The 25,312-nt window shown below is 41.6% G+C and overlaps 1 protein-coding gene across 1 annotated transcript in view; it reads left to right on the forward strand.

Moving 5' to 3' along the window:
• gpc1b (glypican 1b) overlaps nt 1-22,127 on the forward strand; it is a 64,297-nt gene extending 42,170 nt beyond the window's left edge. Inside the window, exons 4-11 of the mRNA XM_068737817.1 lie at nt 5,551-5,778; nt 6,042-6,205; nt 14,148-14,313; nt 14,492-14,622; nt 16,854-16,982; nt 17,309-17,442; nt 17,822-17,997; nt 18,493-22,127. Of these exons, the coding sequence (XP_068593918.1) occupies nt 5,551-5,778; nt 6,042-6,205; nt 14,148-14,313; nt 14,492-14,622; nt 16,854-16,982; nt 17,309-17,442; nt 17,822-17,997; nt 18,493-18,701 (1,337 nt within the window). The 3' untranslated portion in view covers nt 18,702-22,127. The remainder of the gene's footprint in view (nt 1-5,550; nt 5,779-6,041; nt 6,206-14,147; nt 14,314-14,491; nt 14,623-16,853; nt 16,983-17,308; nt 17,443-17,821; nt 17,998-18,492) is intronic.
• Nucleotides 22,128-25,312: the final 3,185 nt, after the last annotated feature.

Consider the following 25,312-nt stretch of genomic DNA (forward strand, 5'->3'; position numbering starts at 1 on the left):
TCTCTGCCTCGCTCCTTGCTGCCAAAGAACCGACCGGCTAATATGATCACTCAGCACTTGCAAAATGGACAAATAGAATTAAGGCTGTCAGATATGAACAAGATATACAATTGCTTTTTCCTGTCTTACTCCCTCTCATTCGTTCACTGATCTTCCTTCTCTATCCAATCCTCCCATGTCAGTCTCGGGCGCACTGCCAACACTCTGTTGAGCTGACATGTTTCTCAGCTAGTTTTCTACATAAGGTCATTAATTGTAGGTTAGTAAGTGCATGAATCTTCAGTATGCTTAAGCATTAGTGTCAAAATCACTGTCCATGTATCTACTTTCATTTTTCCTCCATTTTTAATGTGTGGGAAGTGTCCTTCTCTTGCAAAAAAACTGGCTTTTCCCAGAATTTGGATTGTATATTTTACAAAGTTTTTTTCAGTCCTCCAACATGGTCCCGTGTGCTTTGAAACATTTCCTGCACATGCAAGATAATACTAACTGCCAATTTGGAGGAAACTAAAACTAAATGGGTCTCGGGAGACCCGAGAGTTAGGTGGGCTAAGTTGTTAAAGATTCAGTGATTTCTTGTCAGCCTGTGATTGCTTATCACCATCCCGTATTACATCAGATTATTCAATCAGCTGGTGTTAGTTGCAACTTTAGTAGACAGTGGCAAATGTTGCCAGACCCGCTAAGCTCTCTGTATGAGAACCCTGAATCTGGATTATCCTGGAATGAGTAGCACAAGCCTCGGCCAGTTAATACCTCTGTGTGAGAAAGTAACTCGGGATCAGTCCAAGCCCTCAGCAAGAGTGATTGGCAGCTGGAGGAACATCAATGCTACCTCTGTGTTACTCCGAAACTCTTGTCAATAACACGACTTGACACGGGAGACAGAGCGAGGAGGGGGAGGACCAAAGACAGAGAGACACCAGAGAGACAGAGGGCACGTGGAGGTAGAGGCGACTTGTCTGGTTTCAAGCACCGTATTGATTGACACAAGACCAAGAGAGGGTAAAAGAGGGTGAAATACTAGAGAGTATTTCCAAGGTTTGTAAGGGTTTGTGTGTACACTTAAATATGTGTGTTTAATTAGGTAAAGAGGCAGTGGGATAAGTGGACGTAGGAACAGAGTTAAAATAAGCCTCTGACATGTCAAGGTGGCCTGGATGTGAAGCTCAAAGTGATTACAAATGAAATCATTAACTCACCTCTCACTGCAGGAAGAAAGTCATTAAGACACACATGCTTGACTTAGCTTATTCTAAGTGTGTGAGAGAAGAGAAAGAGGGAAAGGCAGAATGTGATGGAGGGAGAGGGTGGCGAGAGAGATTTTCCTAATCTACTGTCACATTAAAGAAAGAAACTGCTGGTAATTATGAGAGTATGCAGTCAATGTGGTTGGTCTCTGCAAAGCAGCTGAGCAAATGCCTGAAGTATTTTCACGATATTAAAAGGATATTCTCCAATATTCATATACGACACAATATTGCCAATCAGGAGCATAGAAAACACTCAAACTGATGTTCAAAACAATACATGTTTGTTCCACTCTAATGCATTACATCGGACCAAACTCTGCTTGTTTTTAAACACTTTCTTAAAGTTTTGTTATTAAGTCTGACAACAGACTGACTGGGAGGATGTTATCATGATGAGAATATAGTGTCACAATAAACTTGTGACAGGCCAATGGTGAATTACAGCCCAGTTCCACTTTGTTGACAGTTGGAATCAGTTTGGTGGACACAGAGGATGTCATGCTGCACATATCGTACAAAAAACGCCTTGAGGACAGACATTTATTTTTAAATAAAGATTTTACCTTCATATAAATTCTAGGATACATAGCGTAGATTAAAACAAATTACAATAATTTATATCTATTTTTATACCTATTTTATAACAATATTTGGATCAAATGACTGAGCAATTCTAAATGAGTGAGATTTACCGGGCGAGATGCAGTAGAAAAATATCAATAATCAATTCTCACAACAAACAGACATCTCTTATAGTAAGGTTTAGTTATGACTTTAAATGTATACATTGAGGAGCGATTAAGTGTCCTTGTGACTACTACACTGAAAGTAAGTACAAACACACCAATATAAGCAATAAGGCTTCCTCTCCCATGGCTCTTCCCCTAGAGAGCAGACGCTGGGGGAGCGAAGGTGGAGGTTAGGCTTCATGGGATGATAGAAGATTGAGGGAGAGATTAAAAGGAAGGAGGGGTGAGGGAAGGGATGAGTTTGTAGCTCCCCGTATCGTGGAGACACGAGCAGATGAAGAATGAGAAAGGTCATCTCCACACACAAAAGCTCATGCACACACACGTGCACAAGGGGGCTTTGTATCATACTAATGATGATCATTATTCACTTGAGCTGAAGGGCAGAGGAGAACTGGACAGCATGATACCATTTACCAAGATCTGCCCTCCACGTGTGGCAATCCTTAAAAAGATGCCCCAACCACGTAAAGATAGTAAACAGAAATGAGAATAAATCATTTAATGGGGAAAACAACTTCACTCCATCACCTGAATAAAACTATTTCTGCTGAAACTCATTTTGCTAAACCAGACTTTAGGCATTTTTACAGTCTGGCTGACAGTACACAGCAGGAATGAATTCTAATGGCGATTAAAAGCAAAGCTGCACCAGTCACAGCAGCTCTCCGTCTCTCTGTCTGTCTGACTGCCACTGTGTACCCTGTATAGTGTGTGTGTGTGTGTGTGTGTGTGTGTGTGTGTGTGTGTGTGTGTGTGTGTGTGTGTGTTGTGTGAGGGTCTGTGATCCCTGTGCGTCTGTGTGTGTGCACATGAATCTGCTGTCACTTTGAAGTTGGTTTCTCTGTGCACATGTGTGTGCATGTGCTTTTCTGCTGACTCCTGGAAGTATGTTTTTGTGTGTGTTGGCTTGCACAAATGCGTGTGCTTCATAAATGCAGCTCTCCTGGTACTTTGAGGCTGGCCCAGAGCTGTGTTTCCAGACAGTTTGAGTGACAGAAGGTCACGGAACAGGGGAGTGATGTGTCATCCAGCTTGGAAGTCTCGCTGCCAAACAAACTGTGGAAGTACGGCTGCTTCATGTCAGAAGCATTTATCTCAGCAAGCAACGTAATCTAAGAAACGATTCACGTCACACACAAAGACGTAGGCTGCACACCACCATTCATTAAATTGCCATTTGCTGTGCACTCTGAGGTTTATAGCTATAATGAGGAGCTTACTAAGGAGGATTTCTCTATCATGTTGAAAACATTTACATCAGTCGTTTCTGTTTTGCTTTATTCTTATTTATATATAAAGAATATATAACACACACTTTGAACCTGGTCCCCCACCATTTTTTTCATCTTGCAGTAGGAAATGGTTTGGTTTGTTTATTCCAGTGTTTTAACATATAATTTAGACATTCAGTAACACAATAAAATGGTCACATATCATTAAAATACAATCCTAAACTTGAAAAATGAAATGATGATTTGCCTTTATTACACTAGAGAGGAAGAGCAGTCACAGGTTTTCAGCTTAATACAGCAAAAGCCCAAAAAGTGCCAATATTTAATAGAAAAGGCCTTTTAATTTGATTTGTAGAGATATTTTTGAACCCCTTAGAGGCAAACATTTATGCCCAGAGCTCATTGTACATTGTGTGCATCAAACTGACACATTACCATGACTCTGGTTTAGAAATAATGTACACTGATATTATTCTGGGCATGAACCCAACTGAGGGAAACGTCAAAGGGCAGTTGGCGCTGAAATAGAATGTGGTTGTAGGAGAAAGGAACTTGACCTGATGTGTCAGGGTGTAGAGCTTTTAAAACCAAAACAAACTCAGATATAACTTATAGCTAAAGACATCTTTTCAAATCAAAGTCTCCAATGAAAGAAGACCTTTTAGGTCGGAGTCTATGAAAATGCCAGAAGAAAGCAGCAAATAACAGCAGCGGTGAAGCAGGCCGGCTGGTGTTTATTAATGAGTGGGGAAGCAGAACAGAGATATAGTATCCAACAAGGCCACTGCTTAGATAATGCCACGCAGATGGGTCAGGATGAGCTTAGCATATTAAAATGTTATGTAACTCCAAGTGCTGTGAATGTCTTCAGGCCCTGCGCATGTGGGTGTTGGAGTTTTTGCTCCTGTATAACTCAGCTTGATTTTTCCATATGTTGTCGTCAGGGAAACTGTTAGAAGACGGGGTGTGTTTGTATTTTATTTAAATTTGCTGGATTGTGTGTGTGTGTGTGTGGGGGGGATGTTTGTGTGTGTTATGATGTCCTTAAAAACTGCTTCGTTAGGGGATTACGCTCCAGGCGAGGTGTCCCCTGCGGAGGCCACAACCTCACCCCGTTCCACGTCTCCTCCCTATCAGGGGTGGTGGCATGCAGAGATAAGACACCTACAAAGTAAACACTGCCACACACTCCAGCTTCCCATCTCCCTGCAGCACAAACGCACACGCATACACACACACAGGCAGACAAAACACACACACATGCACCTGGTTTGAACCCATTGTGTACGTGGAGATGCAGAGCAAATGTTGGCCCTGAATGGATGGAAGTTCGGGGACAGTGTTGTTGTTGCTGCCACACACTTGGCAGAACACGGGCCTCATTTATAAACATTGTTTACACACAAGGCGGATGAAAAAATGTTTATGCCACTGGCCACAGAATAGCTGGGATTCGTGAAAACAAACTTGGATGTGTGAGTGTATGCACCTTGACAGGAAAGTCAACCGCTGGTGAGTCACCAGTTTTAGCTGCACCTGTCCAATCTAATGCAATCAAATATAGTTTCTTAACCTTAAAACATAAAATGTTTGCGCTGGAGACACAGTTTTTTTTTTGAGGCTGTAGATATTAGTGGAGTTGTATCCTATTGCATTTGTGCAATTAGTGTGTAATATCCTGTCCCCCTCATGAATGTTAAAGGATTGGAACGAAACATTACTATAGGATTTGGATTTGCAGTTTGCGTTCCTGTTTCCATTTACTTTTTTAGTTTGTTCTTGTCTCAGTCTGACTTCAACTTTCTTCATCTTTTTTTCCCATTTCTGACAGTCTGCCTTCCTGCTTGTCTGTCTGTCTGCCTGCCTAGCTCTGTCTGTACCCTATATCTCTGAATCCTCACTCGGAGCAGTATATACTGCACCCCGAAGCGCTGTCAATTCTCTGACATCCCCTAGAGGTACACTCACACATACTTCAGCTTTAGGTTCACTGACAGTACGAGGCAAGTGTTGGTATGCAGCACAAAGCGTTAAGAATAAGAGGGAAATTGTGTAAAAAAAAAATTGTTTTTGCGGTAATAGTTATCGGGGAATATTACAGATATTACAGAGCTTTATAGCTCTGAAAGGTCGACACATCTTCGTTAATGACTGACTCTATATTGAGCAGCACACACTACATGTACAGTGGGTGAGAATGAAAATGTGAAGAGGAATAAATATGGCACAGAACAAAATAACATTGTCAAGTGTGTGGTTGCCGAAAGTGTAAACATGAGTTTTAAACCATAAACTTTCGATATTTGTTTTTAGGTTACTTCCTGGAGATGCTGAACCGCTCTGCGAACAGTCTACAGGAGACTTTCACTGCAAATTGGGGCTTAGTATACTCCCAGAATTCCCAGGTCTTCTCTGACCTGTACACGGATTTGAGGCACTACTACCGAGGCTCCAATGTCAACCTGGAGGAGGTGCTGAACGAATTCTGGGCCAAGCTGCTGGAGAAGCTCTTCTTCCAGGCAAACAAGCAGTATTACATAGGTACAACCAGCTTTTCTGTAGAACACTAACTAACAACCAAGCGCTGCTTCATAACACAGGTTTATTGCCTGAGACCAGTACAAATATAAGGTATATAAGCTAAGGAGCAGAACATTTAGTATGGCTCTGACACTGTCAATGATTATATCCTATTTCTTGACCTCGTAAAGATTTTTGAGATTACTTTATATTCTATTGAAGCACAATCTTTAGATGTATTTTCTACTTTGATGACGATTAATGGATGTGTATGCTGCTTGCAGGTGAGGACTACCTGGAGTGTGTGTCCAAGCAGATAGAGACACTACGGCCCTTCGGGGAAACACCCCGTGGGATGAAGACGATGGTCACGCGCACATTTGTGGCAGCACGTTCCTTTGTTCAGGGACTGGTGATCAGTGGGGATGTGGTGCGCAAAGTGTCCCAGGTAAAACCTCCCATCCCATCCTGCGACTGTTTACTCTCCCATTTTCTCCCTTTTTCATTTTGAACGGTATCCCCTCCGTCCAGTGGCTGCAATTAGTTTTCCTTCCCTTAACCCATAAGAACCCAAGCCCATTTTTCCTTAAAGGAAAATTATAGGGGATTTAAAACAGACCAAATGGACCACATGGAAATATTTTTTAAATGCTACCCCCTAGTGCCAAAGATCTGAAATGTTACTTATATGTCCCATTGGGCGTTTACGTACACTATACATCGTATAGATGTTTTTCTCATTTGAAAATCAGCCAACTTGGCCTTTTTTTGCTTGGTAACAAAGATATGCCTTTGTATTTGCATTTCCACAACACATCAAAATTATAACTTTTAAGGTTGGATTTAATCAAAAATATTTATTTTACAAGACAAGAATGTCTTCTCCTTGGATGATCTTCAGTGCATCCTGAATACTGTATCGTTTATTCTAGATCACGCTGCAAAAGAAATAATGAAATTACTTTGAAATAGAACCAAAATAGGATAATTAAATCTAGTTTGTTTGTATGTTTTATTTACTGATATGTAAATGTTTCTTTCACAATTCTTTCATATTTAATTTGACTAATAATTTCATCAATTCGATAAACTCGATAAACAACAAAAGAACATATTTTAGTTAAAAATAATTGAATCAGTTAAATCTATTGAGCAGCTCATTACTATTTTTCTTATTGTGACTAATATGTCACATTGGTTTTTCTGACACAATTATAAGTTTAAAAGCCCGATGTGACGTCTGTCACAACAATATTTTCTTAACTTTTAAAGTTTGATACATTTGTTTGTGAAATATGGTTAGAACAGTTTAGATGTAATGTGTGTTGAAACTTAACTTAAGCAACCGAAATAAGCTTTTTAAAATTAGCTAGGTCTGCCAAATTTGCTGACCAGCCAGGCAGCCATTTTTGGAAAATTAACTCACTGTCACATGACTTCACCAGGATGTTCCATATGTGTCACTTGGGGACTTAAAGAGTTAAAATCAAGGATAAAACTGTAATCTGCCGCAAAGCTAATATTCTCTGCTCCCACCACATGTGCATTGGTATTCTTGTGTTGAGGGGGTCTGTATTCTCATGAACACCATTGCCCCTTCTTTATGTGAACACCCAAACACACACACACACACACACACACACACACACACACACACACACACACACACACACACACACACACACATACACACACAGGCAGGTTTTTACCAGTCTGTGTGCATAGTATAAAGCAGTGGCAGATCAATGTTGGTGGAAACGAGAGGCTCCATAAAGTATGGCCACCGGCTCAGACAATCAGCCCCTGCAACAACAGTTAATGTCAGCTCCACGCTGAAAAATGTCTCCCTGGGCCGTGGGGAGGGTTAATACCTCCCAAGAGAAATGGCCCCCTCTGTATATAAGACAAGAGTAAGGTTAAGATCAGAGCAAGACCGAGAAATAATGTCAGCTCCTGAAAGGGAGGTGGCCAATACTGATGCACCGCTGAAAAATCTCTCCCGTCAGACACTTGGCAAGCAGGGTGCTGAGAGCAGTGGCCACATGAGAAATATACTCATTCTTTAAGAAAGCAATGCTGCTTCGGATATGAATATTACAGTGTTATCTGAAGAAAATATCACAAGGTCAGACTGTGTGTGAGCATGAAGAGACAAAGATCAAGAGAAAATAATGACATTATCAGTTGTGGTGCTACTACATGACTACAAGACCACACCTTTGGATGCATGTCAAAGTAAGAATGTATATGATCCTTCTCCCTTTCACGCTGATATGTGTTCAGACTAGCACTGTGGGTGGCACATACTGTACTGTTTGCTAGCAACAGAGTGAGACAGCCTGGCCTAGCATCTCTCTCTCTCTCTCTGTCGATCTCTGGCCTGGAAAATAGGTGCAATGTCTCACACCTACACAAAGGGACCAGAGGATGTCTCAATTAAGTGGCTGCGCGCAGCAGTAGCCCATCCACAGCCACAGGGGAGTAAAATCAGGAATAACCATGAGCACAGCTAGTCTGGCATAGCAGGAAGCTGGTGAATAATTAGACTCAGAGAGTGACAGTGACAACTAAAACTGCCTGACCCGGAGCTAAGGAATACAGCTAGTCTAACGGAGCTACACACAGTTACTACTTAACTTTGACTCAAGCCAGCAGACGGTGAAGTAAGGTTCACAATTAGCATGGGCAGCATGCTGTATTGGAATTGCTGCTCATGCTTTGTGTACCCTTGGACCAGCTACAATAGCTTTTGATCGCTACAACTGATAAGCAACTCTCTTGAACAAACACTCATGCTCACACTGAAGTACATGGGCACGCAAGGGTTTAATGTTACGGAAACACACACACACCTCATCATGCCCTCATTTCCCTCCAACGGTGATGAACATTTCCCCTGTGTGGCTACTTCTCGATACACATTTCCTGACTGATGCCATTTTGTTGGTGCTGAAGGACAGGGAGCGATGTGTGCAATTTAACAAGGCTGGCTCGGGGATACGTGTTCATAATTAGCACAGCTTTTACAAAATTACAAAATGTCATCCCTGCGCTAATACCAGGGCACCGGAGCGCTGCTCCTCAGAATAAGGTCATGGGCTGGGCACACACTCATCGAAAGTCTTAAGAGGGAAGGCAAGAGCACACAGTATCAAGAGAGTAGTCGCTATGGACACACTTGGTCAATCTCTGTTAATGGGAATTTCTAAGTAAGGACCATTGAACTGTGCAAGGAGACAGAATGGCTAATTGTCCTTTGAGTCAAGTCAAGGCCTGTTTGTGCAATTTGAGTGAAACAAGTTCAGACTCCAACCAACTGTTCAGTTTCAAATTCATAATTTGTGTGTCAGTCTGTGTTGCTTGTCTTCCCCAGCACATAATCAGCGCTGTGCTGTACTTCAGATTGGAACAACACTGTGCTATGATGGGAACAAATGAGACAGTGAGAAGTAGTGAGAGAGGAAAGAAAGACTGACAAACTCCAGCATCCTCTCTTGTACCTACAGTTGTGGTCAAAAGTTTACATACACTTTTAAAGAACATAATGTCATGGCTCTCTTGAGTTTCCCCGTTATTTCTAAAACTCTGATTTTTCTCTGATAGAGTGATTGGAACAGATACTTCTTTGTCACAAAAAACATTCATGAAGTTTGGTTCTTTCATGACTTTATTATGGGTAACAGAAAAAGTGATCAAATCTGCTGGGTCAAAAATATACATAGAGCAGTGCTAATATTTGGTTACATGTCCCTTGGCCATTTTCACTTCAATTAGGCGCTTTTGGTAGCCATCCACAAGCTTCTGGCAAGCTTCTCGTTGAATCTTTGACCACTCCTCTTGACAGAATTGGTGCAGTTCAGTTAAATTTGATGGCTTTCTGACATGGACTTGTTTCTTCAGCATTGTCCACATGTTCTCAATGGGATTTTAAGTCAGGACTTTGGGAAGGCCATTCTAAAACCCTAATTCTAGCCTGATTTAGCCATTCCATTACCACTTTTGATGTGTGTTTGGGGTCATTGTCCTGTTGGAACACCCAACTGCACCCAAGACCCAACCTTCGGGCTGATGATTTTAGGTTATCTTGAAGAATTTGAAGGTAATCCTCCTTCATTATCCCATTTACTCTCTGTAAAGCACCAGTTCCATTGGCAGCAAAACAGCCCCACAGCATAATACTACCACCACCGTGCTTGACGGTAGGCATGGTGTTCTTGGGGTTAAAGGCCTCACCTTTTCTCCTCCAAACATATTGCTGGGCATTGTGGCCAAACAGCTCGATTTTTGTTTCATCTGACCACAGAACTTTCCTCCAGAAGGTCTTATCTTTGTCCATGTGATCAGCAGCAAACTTCAGTCGAGCCTTAAGGTGCCGCTTTTGGAGCAAGGGCTTCCTTCTTGCACGGCAGCCTCTCAGTCCATGGAGATGCAAAACACGCTTGACTGTGGACACTGACACCTGTGTTCCAGCAGCTTCTAATTCTTGGCAGATCTGCTTTTTGGTGGTTCTCGGTTGACTCTTCACCCTCCTGACCAATTTTCTCTCAGCAGCAGGTGATAGCTTGCGTTTTCTTCCTGATTGTGGCAGTGACAAAACAGTGCCATGCACTTTATACTTACAAACAATTGTTTGCACTGTTGCTCTTGGGACCTGCAGCTGCTTTGAAATGGCTCCAAGTGACTTTCCTGACTTGTTCAAGTCAATGATTCGCTTTTTCAGATCCATGCTGAGCTCCTTTGACTTTCCCATTGTAGCGTTTGTGGGCGTTTGTATCCAATGAGCCCTATTTAAATGGCCTCAGAGAAGTCACCAGCTGTAGTCACTCATAATCACTCACAAGAAGTTAAGAGGCCATGCTATGAAGCTCATTTCATTGACACAACTTTCTAAGTCACCAAAATTGCTAATTCATGTTGCTGTATGTATATTTTTGACCCAGCAGATTTTGTCACTTTTTCTGTTAACCCATAATAAAGTCATGAAAGAACCAAACTTCATGAATGTTTTTTATGACAAAGAAGTATTTGTTCCAATCACTCTATCAGAGAAAAATCAGAGTTGTAGAAATAACTGGAAACTCAAGAGAGCCATGACATTATGTTCTTTACAAGTGTATGTAAACTTTTGACCACAACTGTATTCTTCTGCTCATACCTAGTAAATTGTGCTGAAACATTTCTGTTGATATTTCTCAGAGCTGTGCCCTGCACTGTCCTCTGTCTCCTTTCACTGTGAATAGCTTGGTACACTAATTTGGAGCTTAGCTTTCCCCTCCTTTCCACTGTAATTCTACCTTCGATTGATTGGGCCCTAACGAGACAACCGCTCCTATTTTTAGCTCTGTATCGCCACTTAAAGGGACCAGTGACTGAGGATGTTTACCACACACTGCTCAGGGAGGTATCACACTGGTAGAGTGTGAAGCTGGAGAGAATAAAATAATTTTTGCTATTAATTGCTTCCCTTGTCTCCCGAGGAAGCGTCTGTGTTTGCTACCAACTCAGAAGAAACATAACATGATTCCCTTCTATGTTTTAGTTGTTTTAGCGATGGAAAAAATGTAAGTGTAGTGAAAGGTGATGAAAGAGTATCCTGAAAGGAGGCTGAGAATAAGACCAAGATGCGCGGACCAACAGAATAATTTGAGAGATGTTTTTTGTGAGACAGAAAAGGAGACCTCAACTGTAAGATGCAGTCTTTCTTTCTGGTACGGTATTAATTCTTCCCTTGCTTCGCTTCGAGCAGCACCAGTTGCTGTGTCCTTAACTTTTTTACGGACTTTTTTTATTCCCTTGGGTAGGGGAGTGGAGGAAGTAGGCCACGCGCCACATGGCTCACTCTGGAGGCAAGGAGTCTGGATTGTCTCGCTCTGCAACACAAGGGGGAGAGGTCGCTCATATATCCCGAGTAATTACAAAGGAAAGACAAGCAGAGAGAGGGTGGAGAAGGACTGAAGAGCCTCCCGCATGATAGCCACGAGCAATATAGGAGATACTGACAGGTGCGGCGAGCATGTTGTGAAAGCGAGGGTAGGGGCAAGAAAGGGTATGGGTGTTTAAAATGTAACGCAGTCGTGGCAATGAGCTGAACCATCAAAGAGAATATTTCAAACCTAAAACTTTCTTTTGATATCTCTGGATGAGAGAATTTAAATCAAGTCAGAGTGTGTGTGTGTGTGTACTGTGTATATATGTGTGTGCATGTGCCTCTATACGTGTTGAAGCAGTTATCTGATCAATTGATCAGTTGATCGTCTGAAAATATATCTGTAACAGTTTTGATTAACCAATTAAGCAATGTATTAAGCAAACATATCTTCACTGCATGTTTTGGCAATTTTGCTTGATAAATTCATCCAGTTACTTAAAAATTAGGATTTGCTCCTTTTTTCCTATTTTATATCTCTGTTAATTAGTTTAATAATTTCAGGACGTCCCCCTTGTGCTCTGTGTAATTGAGATGGGCATTTTAATAATTTATCTTTCTCAGGTTATGAGAAAAATAATCAAACGATTTATAGATAATGAAAATAATACTTAGTTGCAGCCGTAGGCATGTGAGTCTTATTGAATACAGAGGAAGTTGTCAACAGCGATCTCCAATTAGCACCATGGAAGTGTTACATTCTGTTTTGTGTCTGTTGTGTCTGACCCGGGACTCCCGGCATTAATACTGTATGGATGATGTAACAGAAACAGGATTAATGACAGTCTGTCCTTAATAAGTATTTCATTAACACCACCCTAGGTTTTTTTTTACTCCCCTGCCAACGCCCTCGGTGAATCTCGTAGCTTTTTAAACATCCCTCATCTCTCTGGTTTTCAGTCTTTTGCTTCACTCACCCCTGCACACTCCCTTCCCTCACTCTTCTCTCTCACCAAAGAAGCATTCGTCTGACTCATCCCTGGCTAATGAGTGGTGGGGTAAGGATGGGAGGAGGGGAGAAAAGGAGGGCAGGAGTGAGGAGCTGACTCATGTCTTGTATGACTTGAGATTAAGCCTGGGAATGTGGTTATTGCTTTTCTGTGTCACTTATTTCACTTTATACTGTCCTCCTTGTGCAACTGGCAATAATTACCTACTTATATTGATCTCTTTTATACATCAGAGATCCATTTACTAATTTTGGCTCATTATATATTTTTTCTAAGGTGGTTTTCGATTTAATTTGATTTTTAAACAGAGTCAAAATAAATTGCTTTTGCCTTATGTGGATCAAATAGGATTACATTCAATTTGAATGATCCTTGTGGGGAAATTGGGTTGATACAGCCATAAATAGTCATTGAATACAGCCAAGAAAAATAGACTAAAAACAGAACACAATGAAAGTTGTTTGAAACTTTAAAATATTACACTTTCAACTCAAAATCTGATGAAATAATGTATATAAAACGTGAGAAAGTGTGGATCATAAAGTGGTCTGAGAGTGATCACTTTTATGTCCATTTATGTCGAGCAGACTATCTTTACTGAACTCCTGACAGGTCTGCAGGGTGTTCAAAGTATCTGTCATTTGTTTTTTCCACCTGATCCCAATTGTTGTCCTAATTCCACTGTATATTTGTTAAAAGCTGGTTTTAACTGTGACTTTCCTGTTGGAAGAACTGTTTCCAGGAAAAGCATCAAGATGGCCCAGATGTCAGCTTAGAGGTGCTTTGTATGCGTAGCTGGGCTCGATCCACCTCTCTCTCTCTCTCTCTCTCTCTCTCTCTCTCTCTCTCTCATTCTCTCTCCCTCTCTCCGTCTCCCTCTCTCTCTCTCTCATTCTCTCTCCCTCTCTCTCTCTCTCTCTCTCTCTCTCTCTCTCTCTCTCTCGCTCTCTCACACAGACACACACACTTCCTGAGGTTTTGTATGCATAGCTGTACTCTCTTGTGAACAGAGCTTACTGGTATTAACCCAGTTTTACTTTTCACGCACCAGGGCCCTTTCCTGGGGGAACAGCCTTGTGGGATACAGAGTGAAATGGAAGAAGCGGGAAGGATGGTGTAAGGGACTGAGAATACTTGTATGAATGTCAGGGCCTTTTCATCGCATGTGAAACAGAAAGAAAACTCTCCCAAAATGGTTTCCAAGGAAACTGTGCTGACTGAAAGTCTGGCGCAAACTAAAAAAAAGGTCAACAAAGGGAGATGACCTCCCACAGTTCTGCGACTGTCATTGTCTGGCTATAGAAATATTATTATTACTAGAAGACTTTTGTGCATATTGAATTATCCTGTACAGTAGCAACAGGGCTCTTAACTGTAAAAGTGGTCAAAGGTACAGTTTGATCAACTGCTGCTGTCGTTTTTAACTTTTAGACTATTAGATCATGTATGCTTGATAAAACATACATTTTTCATCCAGGTGCTGTATGTGTATTTTTATCTGTGCCCTACCCCAGGTGCAGCTGAGCCAGGAGTGCATGCGGGCCATGATGAGGATGACTTACTGTCCCCACTGCCGTGGCATGGCGTCTGCCAGACCTTGTGCCAACTACTGCAGCAACGTCATGAAAGGCTGTCTGGCCAACCAGGCCGACCTCAACACCGAGTGGAGGCATCTGGCAGGTGGGGGGGCGTGCACACATTGACACATGCATCCAATTCAGCCATATGTTTGCTCTAAGGTTCGCTCGACATATGATGTTACTTTGTGCAATGAATACAGCGGAATCGTTCTGCCAGTGTACAGCATGTGAAACATTTCACACTTTCTGTACGCTAACTGTACTTCCCGTCTTTGTAGAAACAATGATGCAGGTGGCTGGACGCTTTCATGGCCCATCTGGTGTAGATAGCATGTTCCTCTCCCTCCCCAGTCGCATATCAGAAGCCATGTCTACCATGATGGAGAATATAGATACCACCAACAGCAAGGTCAGAGCACACATTGGTACACACATACAGCTGTTTACTGCTGACTAAAGCATACAAATCGCTTTTACTGCACAGAATACGATGAAGAGTTCATGAAAAAGACATGACTTGTGAATTTTTAAATTTTGGTTGACACAAACTAGAGAGCTGTGCAGGCCTGTAACCCTCAGCATAATTGGAACATACAGTGTTACAGCTACAGTTGAGAACATCTATCAGCCAGTGAATGGCAACTTCGTGGCATGTACTGACACTTCTCAACTCTAGTTAGACGTAAATATTGGTAGGTCTTTCTCTTGGGAAGTAAATCAAAGTCAAATTTGCAAACATATCCATATAATGGTTGGCACTATATTTTAAAAGACCCTGAAGGCTTCTTGCTTATTTCTAGGAGCCAGGTGGTCCTACAAAAACACACACACAATTTCAGCCAAAGTTAGAACAGTTTTATTTTTTGCACATGAGAGATTTCTGTATTTTGTGTTTGTGCTTTACTCAGTGGTTTGAAGTAAGTCGGACTCTTTGGGGAAAACAGATTTGATGTGACGCACTTTCACGCACCAATCAGAATCTAGCAATATTGGAATCAAAAAGAGATGACAGTTGTGTCATTGTTTGCTTATGAAGCCAGACGGCTGTCAATCAAATCTGTTCAAAGCACACCCAAATCAACTGACTGTTGCTTATCTAGTCATGAATATTTAATGTTAAACAGAAAGCCTTTTCACTTGGTAAAGCAATAGAAGTAGTAGTGAGGAAGTAACAAATCTTTGTGTAAAATGATACACATACCATCGATCCATTCGTTCAGAGACTGGGTCCACTCTCACTATGCTACCCTATATCTGATGCCTTCATTTGATTGCGTAATTAACACCTATCATACCGCTACATTAATTTGTTGTTGCAATGCTTCATACACCAGGTTGAAAACAAAAGGATGTGAGTCATGACCGATCCTGCAGGCCAAGCGTTTACTTCACTGTTTAATGGTGTTCGAGCAACAGTTTTTATATGATCCTTAAAAGACACTGGCAGCAATACAAATCTGACTGGGTTGTTTGGTGAAGGTGGAAAACAGTGTAGATGGTGAAAGGAAAGACAAAGCTTCCTCTGTTCTGGTTTGCCGTGAAAGAGCCTGTCAGGCTTGAGGTGAGCCATAGCCTGGCGGACTGCCTCTGACCTGGTTCAATATGGTAATCACACACAGCTTCAGCTTCTGATCTTCATCTCTCGGGGCAAGTGCTGTGTTGATCCCGTGGAAGTCAATTCATGTCTACAGTCTGGTATTATGGTAGACACTGCGTAGGACTTATTATGTGTCATTTACATAATCTGACGACATCAAAGGCCATATGTTGTGTTACTGTATGTACTTTCCCCATAAAACGTACCACATACAGAAACTGCACTGTGCATGAGTAAATGCGTTTGAGGTCCGTTTGCCACAACTCTGTTTCAACAGAGTCAGTGCCGTGTTTTTATGTCCATTATTCAATCTGCTGTGAACACAACACCAATGAGTTATGCTGACGAACATGACGGGAATCTTAAGACAGGATTAATTTTTAGTTATGTGTGAAGGTTCAAAGGCTTGAGGCTCCTCTAAGCAGGCCAGATTGGATGACAGATTGACTGCAGTCTTTCTGTATTCCCTGGGCTCCATTTATAAATTGTAAGCCCCATAGGGACAAGTAGTGCATTCTGAGCTGTGAATCATTCTGCTGCAGCGATGCTGTGATTGACTCTTGGGGTCATGCAAATAACCAGTACACTTGTGGCTGTTGGCTTTGAAAGGTAGAGACTTGTGTGTACTTGTATTCTCAAAGGCACTCGTATACAACAAACACAATGTTGTGCTGATGCACTAAGAGAATGGGTTCATAGATTTCTATTCAGAGTGCTGGTTTCAGCGTCATTACATTTTAGTCTTGTTCACACCAACACCAATAAGAACTGCACACGGAAGGAAAATAAACTTTATAGAGAGAGTCTGAACTCTGAAGCCTTTCATTTCAAGTTACTCTGTGGAGATGAATTAGATGGTAAAGCACAGAGATCTGATTTGGGACTTGCAGTGTTTTGAAAGCTGAGTAAAGTATAAACATTTTTTTCTCAGAACTGAACTTAATTTCCTCACATGACCCTTTTGTTAACTCGTCCCCCACTCGCGTATCCTCTCTCCACATTTTGTTCATCAATCGTCCTTCCTTCACTTCCTCTTGCCCCAGTTGTTCCAGGCATGTGGGAACATCAGAGAGGGAGGAGCCAGCAGCACGGGAGTCGATGACATCATGAAGAGAGGGAAGGTTACGGTGGAGGACAGGTTGGAAACCAGCTCTAACATAATGTACAAACTGGTGAGTATTTACCTGTCTGAGTCTGCATCCATGTTGTTGCTCTCTGATGGCCTAGTCTGGCCCATTCATAGTGACGGTTTATGACGCAAGAGCCATTGCTCATCATGGGCAATCAAACCCTTTTTCTGTTCATTTCACCTTTACACAGACAACTATGGGGTGATTAGATGAGAATGAATGCTTGGGTGGATGAATGAGTCAGATGACTAAGCACTGCAATTCTTTTATTGAGGAAGCGGGAGTTTTTCTTACTCTCCTGTTTGAGTGCACCATCATGCTGTGATTTTGAACAAAGTATAAAAGCTCATGAAATTGTTCTGCCCAAGGTGTCTGATGTAACCGCGAGACTGAGGGACATGCAGCCGTACTGGGTTTCTCTCCCAAGCGTTCTCTGCAGTGACAGAGTTGCCACTGGAACAGGGGCCGAGGATAAGTGTTGGAACGGCATGAATCGTGCTAGGTAAGGCACAAAAACCTATGAAGAAGTGTATTTCAATATAAGATATAAAAGTAAAGGAATTGACAAGATATCTTTCAAAATAGTGATGTTTAATGCACAATGTAATGGGTACTATGAGGTGCTACTTTTTTCTTGTGTTAGCGGCTAGCGTTTTACAGTATAGGTGCAAAGGTACCGCTTTTATTCTGGTCCCCTTAAAATGATGTGTCTTAAGCAACTCCACTGAATCATGGGAAATTAAGGAAAATCAATGGGCCTTTATCCTGCCAATGCCACTTGTGGCCACAGTGTCCACTGTTCAGTGAAGGTTTCACTGTGTCCAATTAACTGTGGTGAGAAGCTACGAAACACATGTTAATGAAATGTTAATGTCTGCCAGGTACCTTCCTGAGGTGATGGGTGATGGCCTTGCCAGCCAGATCAACAACCCTGAAGTGGAAATCGACATCACCAAACCAGACATGACAATACGGCAACAGATAATGCAGCTGAAGATCATGACGCACCGCCTGAGGAATGCTCTCAACGGCCAGGATGTGGACTTTCAGGACACCAGTGAGTACTTTTACCATCACAGCTCAGATGTTTTTCAAGAACATTCACAGGAAACTTCATTCTGGATGACTCTGATAATTAGAAGCTCTTTTTAACAAGGTGCAGATTATAGGAAGTAACTCTATTTCTGTTCATCTGAGGAGTTTTTTTTCTTAGCTTGTACAAGCTTGAGCAAAAGGGCAAAAGAACTATGTTTGGAATAAGATGTCAGTATAAAAATGCATGGCCTAAATCAATGTGCCTTTTTGAATTATTGAGGTGATATTTCATACCACATAATGCAAGTAACACAAGGTGATGCTGGCATTAAAATTCACATCCTTTTCTGGAGCCAGCACCAGGACAGCGAACCTCATATTTCTTGCTGGTAGTTTATTATTTATGAGTGTGTGGCAGTGGTCTTAATATGTTAATTCTATGAATACATAAGCAACACCATTTGTGACTTGCATGTATGTCGAACCGTTAAACTCATGTCCTAACCTCTGTCTACAGGCGATGATGTCAGCGGTTCAGGAAGCGGCACGTGCGCCGACAATATGTGTTCCCATGGCCCGCGCCTTGTTGTCCCCATCACCGATCGACCCACATTCTACCCTAAACCTCCAGAAAACAAGAAGGTAAAAAGCTCCAGCAACGGCCAGAACCTCCCCTGCATCACCATTTACCTGCTTCCACTGCTCATTTTGCTGCTCCGGCGATAATTGACGGAGGAATCTACCAACTGGGACTGAGTTTGGGACATGGAGGTCGGGGAGAGTCTGAAAGGGGAGGGAGGAGATGTTGGGAGTTAGTTACTTTGCCAAAACAAAATAAGTAAAAGGAAACAACAACAAAAAAATCACTTGGATGGACTTTGTGTTGGTTTTGGATTAGAACTAAATGGATTTACGAGTATTCATAAGTGTTTGGGTTCTGCTCTTTTCTTTTATTTCTTGCTATATTATGACACCATTAGAGCTGGTCTTTTCGCATCTTCTAATGTTTTGTTTCTGGTGTTCGGGTTTTCTGAGATTATATCTGTACCTAAAACATGTGTAAGACTATATTGCTAACAGTATGCTGGTGTTGACACCATGGGGAGAGGGAGAATGGGCTTTGCAGCGGCGCTCAGAATTGTTATTCCGCTCCTTTAAAACAGCACTTCGTTCAGTAGAATCATTTATTTATCAATAACTCACAACAGACCCCAGAGTGGTTTAATCACTCCCCAATCTACACAAACCACAAACTTAAATGAAATACAATATTGATGACTTTTAAAGGGGGATGATCTGGACAGCACGACCCAGCAGACCTCTTAATGCATTAAGCCTCACAATATCATTACACCTACACACACACAAACACACACACACACACACACACACACACACACACACACACACACACACACACACTCTCTCACAGCGAAGATGCGAGCGTCAGCACTTTTTGCCATTTCATCATGTAAGCTGTAATAAAAGCCGTGATCACATTCACACCGACATGATCATCCAATGTGGGAGTAACGTGACACCGTCCGCTACTCCATCCATCCACTCATCCCCCCCCCCCCCCCCCCTCCTCCTCCTCTCCTGCTGGGGCAGATCTCACTCTCTCTCCAGATCCTGCTGGCTGTGTAGGATCAACTCGAGAGTCTGGTGTAAGCAAAACGCATGCTGGGCTGGGCCAGGTCTCAGATGACAGCAGCTTCCCACTATAGAGCACTGTATGCGGAATGGCGGTGTCGGTTTAAGATCGCCTTCACAGCAAAGGATTGACAGTTCGTGACTTTAGAAGCGTGTAGCGGAACATAAATGTACACAGAAGCACAAGTAGAAGCACCACTGTCATGTAGCGCCGTTTTTTCCCCTCTTTTTCATGTGCACAGCAGAGCAAAAAAATTATGTGTTTTTTATGCTCTCTTCAAAGCCCCAGTGCTCCTGTGATTAGCATCATAATTGCAACTTGCAATATAATGTGTTTTTGTCTAATCGCAGCAATGACCCATATCACGGTAAAAGCCACACCATGCACGTCTTTGTATCGTCCTACTATTTGAACGGCAGACACCGCAGTGTACATATTTCTGTTTCCTCTTTGCTGTTTTCTAGAAAGAAAATAGCCAATTAAGTATGAACATTTTATAAGAGCCGGGTCATTGTATGCTATAGCTCTTGTTTCATTCATCATCCGTCATAGCGTATCCATATCTGCCTTCCATTTTTCTGCAACTTTTCTCTATCAGTGCCTCTGAATTCCCAACCCCTAGTACCTCTACCCTTCTCCCCGCCCATCAGTCATAATGACCTTTAAAGCGTTCCTCATGCTTCTACATGGTGCCAGGCCAATATGACAATGACACAGTGCTTCATTATGTGTCAACCTTACTGGGAATGTTGTGGGAACACAGTGTAAGGCTTTTCCTGACGAGGAAACACATACCACATTTTAATTCACAGACATGTCAAAGCTCTCATTTAGGAACGCTGTGTGCAGGGCGATGGGAAGACGCTTGTATATGTACGTGCGTGTGCGTGTGCGTGTGTGTGTGTGTGTGTGTGTGTGTGTGTGTGTGTGTGTACGTGTGGAGTTATCTTTGATTGATAGAGGAAAAGATGGTCGGACAATGGAGGCTTTATAAATTGTTTGGATGGCACGGAAATTAAATGTATTGAAATATAGCATTGTCTGATTTAGTGTGATTCAAATGACAGCAATAAGAGATTAATTTAGGTCATTTTTCTAAAATGGGATTTTCCAACTGCCACTGTAATAACTCCCGATCTGATTGAGGGTATCTCTGCTTGTCAGTATTGTAAAAGTATTGTATATATGTGTAAATGGACACATGTTTTAAAATACACAATTGCTTCAGTTGTACACTGGTATTATGAAATGTTCGGTGCATATAGATTTTATTCATTTTATGAAAAAACAAAAACAATATGCTCCTTACAGTTGATAATACTGCAGATCCAATTAAGTTGTTGGCGGCTTTGTCAAAGGATGAGAAGCGCATCTGTTAGATTATTGGTTAATTACTGCTCTGAAAATGGGTGAGGGTGTTGTCATGAGTATTACTTTGGAGATATTTTCCTGTTTTTGACATGCTTAATTAATGAATGCTTTGTGTTTGTGTGCGAGTGTCTTTCCTTCTGTTAGCTCCTGGTGAAAAAAATCTGCCTGTGACTGCCTTTGACACTTCGTCTAGGGTTGGGGTCCATTTTTCGATTCTGAAAGTGAGATACAATATTAGATGGTCCAGTGGGGGAAAAAAAAATACATATTTTGAGCAAAGAACAATTAGCAAGAGCACCACATGGGTCTTCTTTTTGTGACCCTCTAGAATAAAATCTGAAAATGGATATGAAAGTCCACATTAAGCCCGGTAAAGAATGAGAAATGACTCCAACTGTGATGGTGACATTCCAATTCAAAGACGACTATGACTCACAACTTCAGTTTCAATGACTGCCTCACAATGTCATCGGCTGAAATTTGCACAACCCCCCCCTCCCTTCTCTCCTCTTCCACCTTTTGATCTCATTCATTTGTTGCTCAAAGTCCCCCTCCCTTTTATAAAACCTGCACTTTTATGAGGCCAATAAATGGCATTGTCTGCACAAAGACATCACAAGATGGTCGATCGATGCGCTAGTCAACACCTTCCAGAAACGACTATTGATTGGGGGATGTGTGTATGCAGATAAATCTGGCCCAGCAAGATGTCTCCTGTTCAACTGTGGTGAAACAGTGTAAAAACAAAGCCCCTGTAAGTGAGAGGAGGCAGGGGAAAAGATTTGCCCAGAGTGCTGATCTCAAATCAGCTTGCGCACCTCAATCCTGCTCTCATTCATTAAGGTGGCAAAAATGCAAAGCTGGTTATACCACCATTTAAAGAAGGCTTTATTCTACACTGAGTTGAATACGAGAGGAATTTCTTAAAGGTGCCAATATATGAGGAAAAAAAGTCCTTTTAATTCTCTTGTTTTTATGTACTTTGGTTTTTGTTGTTTTCAGAAATCTATGGAGAGTTTGTGCTTATGGTGGAGATAGATGCCAGAAAGAGGATGAAAAATACAAATGTCTCATTTGCTGTTGTACCTGAAATCTTGTGTCAATTATATACATTGTAAGATTTTCAACATGCCTGTGTACTGTTTCTTTAATGGTCAGTGTGTGTGTCTGTCTGTGTGTGTGTGTGTGTGTGTGTGTGTGTGTGTGTGTGTGTGTGTGTGTGTGTGTGTGTTTTTGTCAGAGAAATTGAAATATATATATATATACACACATTGTTTTATCCCGTAAAGGTTTTAAATTCATGCACAATGTATCTAGTTTTCTTAGGAAAAAAGAAAAAGGAAAATTAAGTTGTTTGCGCATATAACATCTGCCCAAATTGTTTCCCAGAGCGCATCAGGGCGCCCTGCCACCTCAATAGGGCCAACGCACTCCAGTGATGATGTCAGAGGTGACAGCTGTTGTCTGGCGTTGCCACACAGGAAGAAAAAAAAAAAGTGCCACATGTTTAGAGAACACTAAGTGCTTTATCTTGTTTCTGTGTGTAGACAATGGGATGATTTCCCCCCCCCGCCCCAGGATGGTTTTAACAAGGTGTACGTACTTGACCATGATCCTTTGGGAGACTGAAATGCTTCACATTGAGCTCTGCTGTGTACACAGTGCTTCCAGTATGGGAACAGAAGCTAAAGGACTTTATGGTTCATGTGCAGAGTCTGTCACGAGGCAACAAATTATAGGAGTGAAAAAAATGTTACATGCAGTTGAGTCAGCGCAGCACTCTTTAGCCAGGATTATGAATATTAAATGATGTCACAGTGAATCTCAAGTGCCACCCTATCTGCCTCTCAGCTGGGCTAAAATACACAGAGTCTGTCCTTGTATAGGTCGACCTTCTGCACACCAGCGTCTGTTTGATGTCACAACATGGGCATTCGAAGGCAAACTGTGTCCGAATAAATTGAACAATCCCAGCTCTCACATAGTTTTTAGAATCAATCTCGTACTTCACATATTTCTACTCAGTGACGGGGTGCGTTTCTCTCCCTACAGTGAGACAATTGTATTATTCAATTTCACTGAAATGATTATTCATCTCTCTGCAGTCCCCCTTCCCTCAGCAGCTGCTTCTGTGAACACAAGCGGGGAGGAGACACACTCACATTGTCAGCTATCGATTACGTCTGAAGCTTTTCACCTTCCCCCTCGCTCACCAGCACACACAACTGCACAAATGCACCCAAGTTTTTCTCCTCCGTTTGGCTTTCAGCTTGCCCTTTTGGTTCACAGCACTCTCGTGAGCGACCGCCTCGCAACCCCTTACATGGTCTCCGTATTTGAAATATCACCTCAACGGGGCAAAACACTTGTCAATAAAATCTCCTCAGCTCACTACATCCTGATCTGCCTTTGCCTTCCGGGTCCGTCATGGCTTATGCTACCAGGACGGTTCACTTTAATATCTCAGAAAAATACATTAAAATATGATGTGCTGTATAAAATTTTAAAGACACTTCTATTCCAGTATGACAGCAACTCTTTGGGTAGCTGAAATAGTTTAAAAATAAATCCCTGGAGCAGTGCAGAACCTATTCTTTCTGTCATATTCTCTCCTGGGCAGCAGGTGCCGTGGTAAACCTACCTAATATTTCATCGCTAGGTTACAGTAAGGGAATGTTTGATAGAATAAACATGGCTTAAAGTAGTTATCCTATTGTCTTAGTTGCTTCACCCCATCTACTCGTATGCGGATTACAGAAAGAATGCATCCAGGTTTTCACATCAAAATGCCAAAATAATTCTAAGAATGAGATCCACTGTAATTTTTTAACATCAGTGTCAACTCTGGAAGTTCAGCTCAAAGAACTGGCAGAGGCTGTTCTCCATCTAAATCTCCCTACATGGCTGCAAATGTGCGCCGCACTCCTTTTTGCCTTTTGGCTCACCAGACATATTCTGTCACCTTTTTTCTCACTCTTTGATCTGCCTTGTAATTGAACTAAAGCCTGCTGCTCTTCTCTCCGATTTTCTCTCTCCATTATCGAGCTGAGCTGTTATATAATTTTACATCGGTACTTACATTTGAGATCAAGGGCTTCACATCATTGCCTCTGTCAGATGACTGAATATGAGATTGGGTCAAGCTACAAAAGAGCTCACAGTTCTCCCTCAGGTTGTGCAGAGCAGATGCACATACTGCCACCCAGTGGGGAAAGGGTCTCAGTACATTCAAGAAAGAATTGGATCACTCAAAATGAGGGTGATGAACACATGAAAAAGGTAGAAAAAAACAGATTTAAATGCAGATGTTGTTCTACAATTAATTTATTGTAAAGTATAACTAACGGATACCAGATTGTGTTGTTCCCACCTACTATGATGTAGACGTGTCAGGAAGGGTTTAGTGATGCTGGGTTTGGTCAGTAGAAATGATGCAAACAGAGAAGGTTTGTGAAACAGTTCTTTTTAGCTTGGTTTATATTATTATTTAAATGTGGCTTTTATTTGAATGACTGTATTGTAAAAAATACAATTGACTCCATCTTAATTGTTGCTATTCTTAATTGACTTTTGTTGATTCAGGGCCTGCACTGTTTTTTTGTGTGTTTTTTTTCTCATTTAGAAAAGCTTGTGGTGAATTTTCCGAGGGGTGTGCTTAGTCCGTCCAATCAAAGTGTGTTTAATCACTGCAGTTATAACAAGCAAATATTACAAGACACAAACATCTTAAAAACTTTAACAGCTTGGTTTTACAAATTTGTCACACAAATTCTTATTTACTGTAGCTGCTGATATCCATGCCTTCCATCATCCATATTGGCCTCAGACTGATACAAATACAAATAAGCACAAATATAAGTGGAGTATTTAGACAGTGAAATGATATGTTCTTGGCACCATAACATCTGTACCATGGTCATAGTTCATGTTGAACAGTTGGCGGGCTAACAGACCGTTTTCATGGAGGTTAGATGTTATTAATGCTGGAACCCTGAGAGTGGTTACACCAAATAAGACTGAAGGGAGAATGATTCAGGACGAATGACAAGATCCAAACTGTTCATTAAAACAACATCCACAAAATGAGAAAGTATGTATTATTCCTCAATTTACGTAATCACACAACTGTGCACTTCAGAGTGTTGTTCCTATTTACAGTACTCCAGGAGAAAATATGTGGTGGGTCACTGGTCAAAGCGAATTCTCCAAATGTTTTACACTTTTAGGATAACTTTACTCTATAAAGCACTTAAGGCGAGTCTCTTGAAAGCATTGTTCCTGGAAGGCAGAAATACAACTGAACAGAGACATG

The sequence above is a fragment of the Cebidichthys violaceus genome, unplaced genomic scaffold (assembly GCF_023349555.1).
Source record: "Cebidichthys violaceus isolate CVI_PGR_0920_01 unplaced genomic scaffold, fCebVio1.0.p SCAF_8, whole genome shotgun sequence".
NCBI classification, from domain to species: domain Eukaryota; kingdom Metazoa; phylum Chordata; class Actinopteri; order Perciformes; family Stichaeidae; genus Cebidichthys; species Cebidichthys violaceus.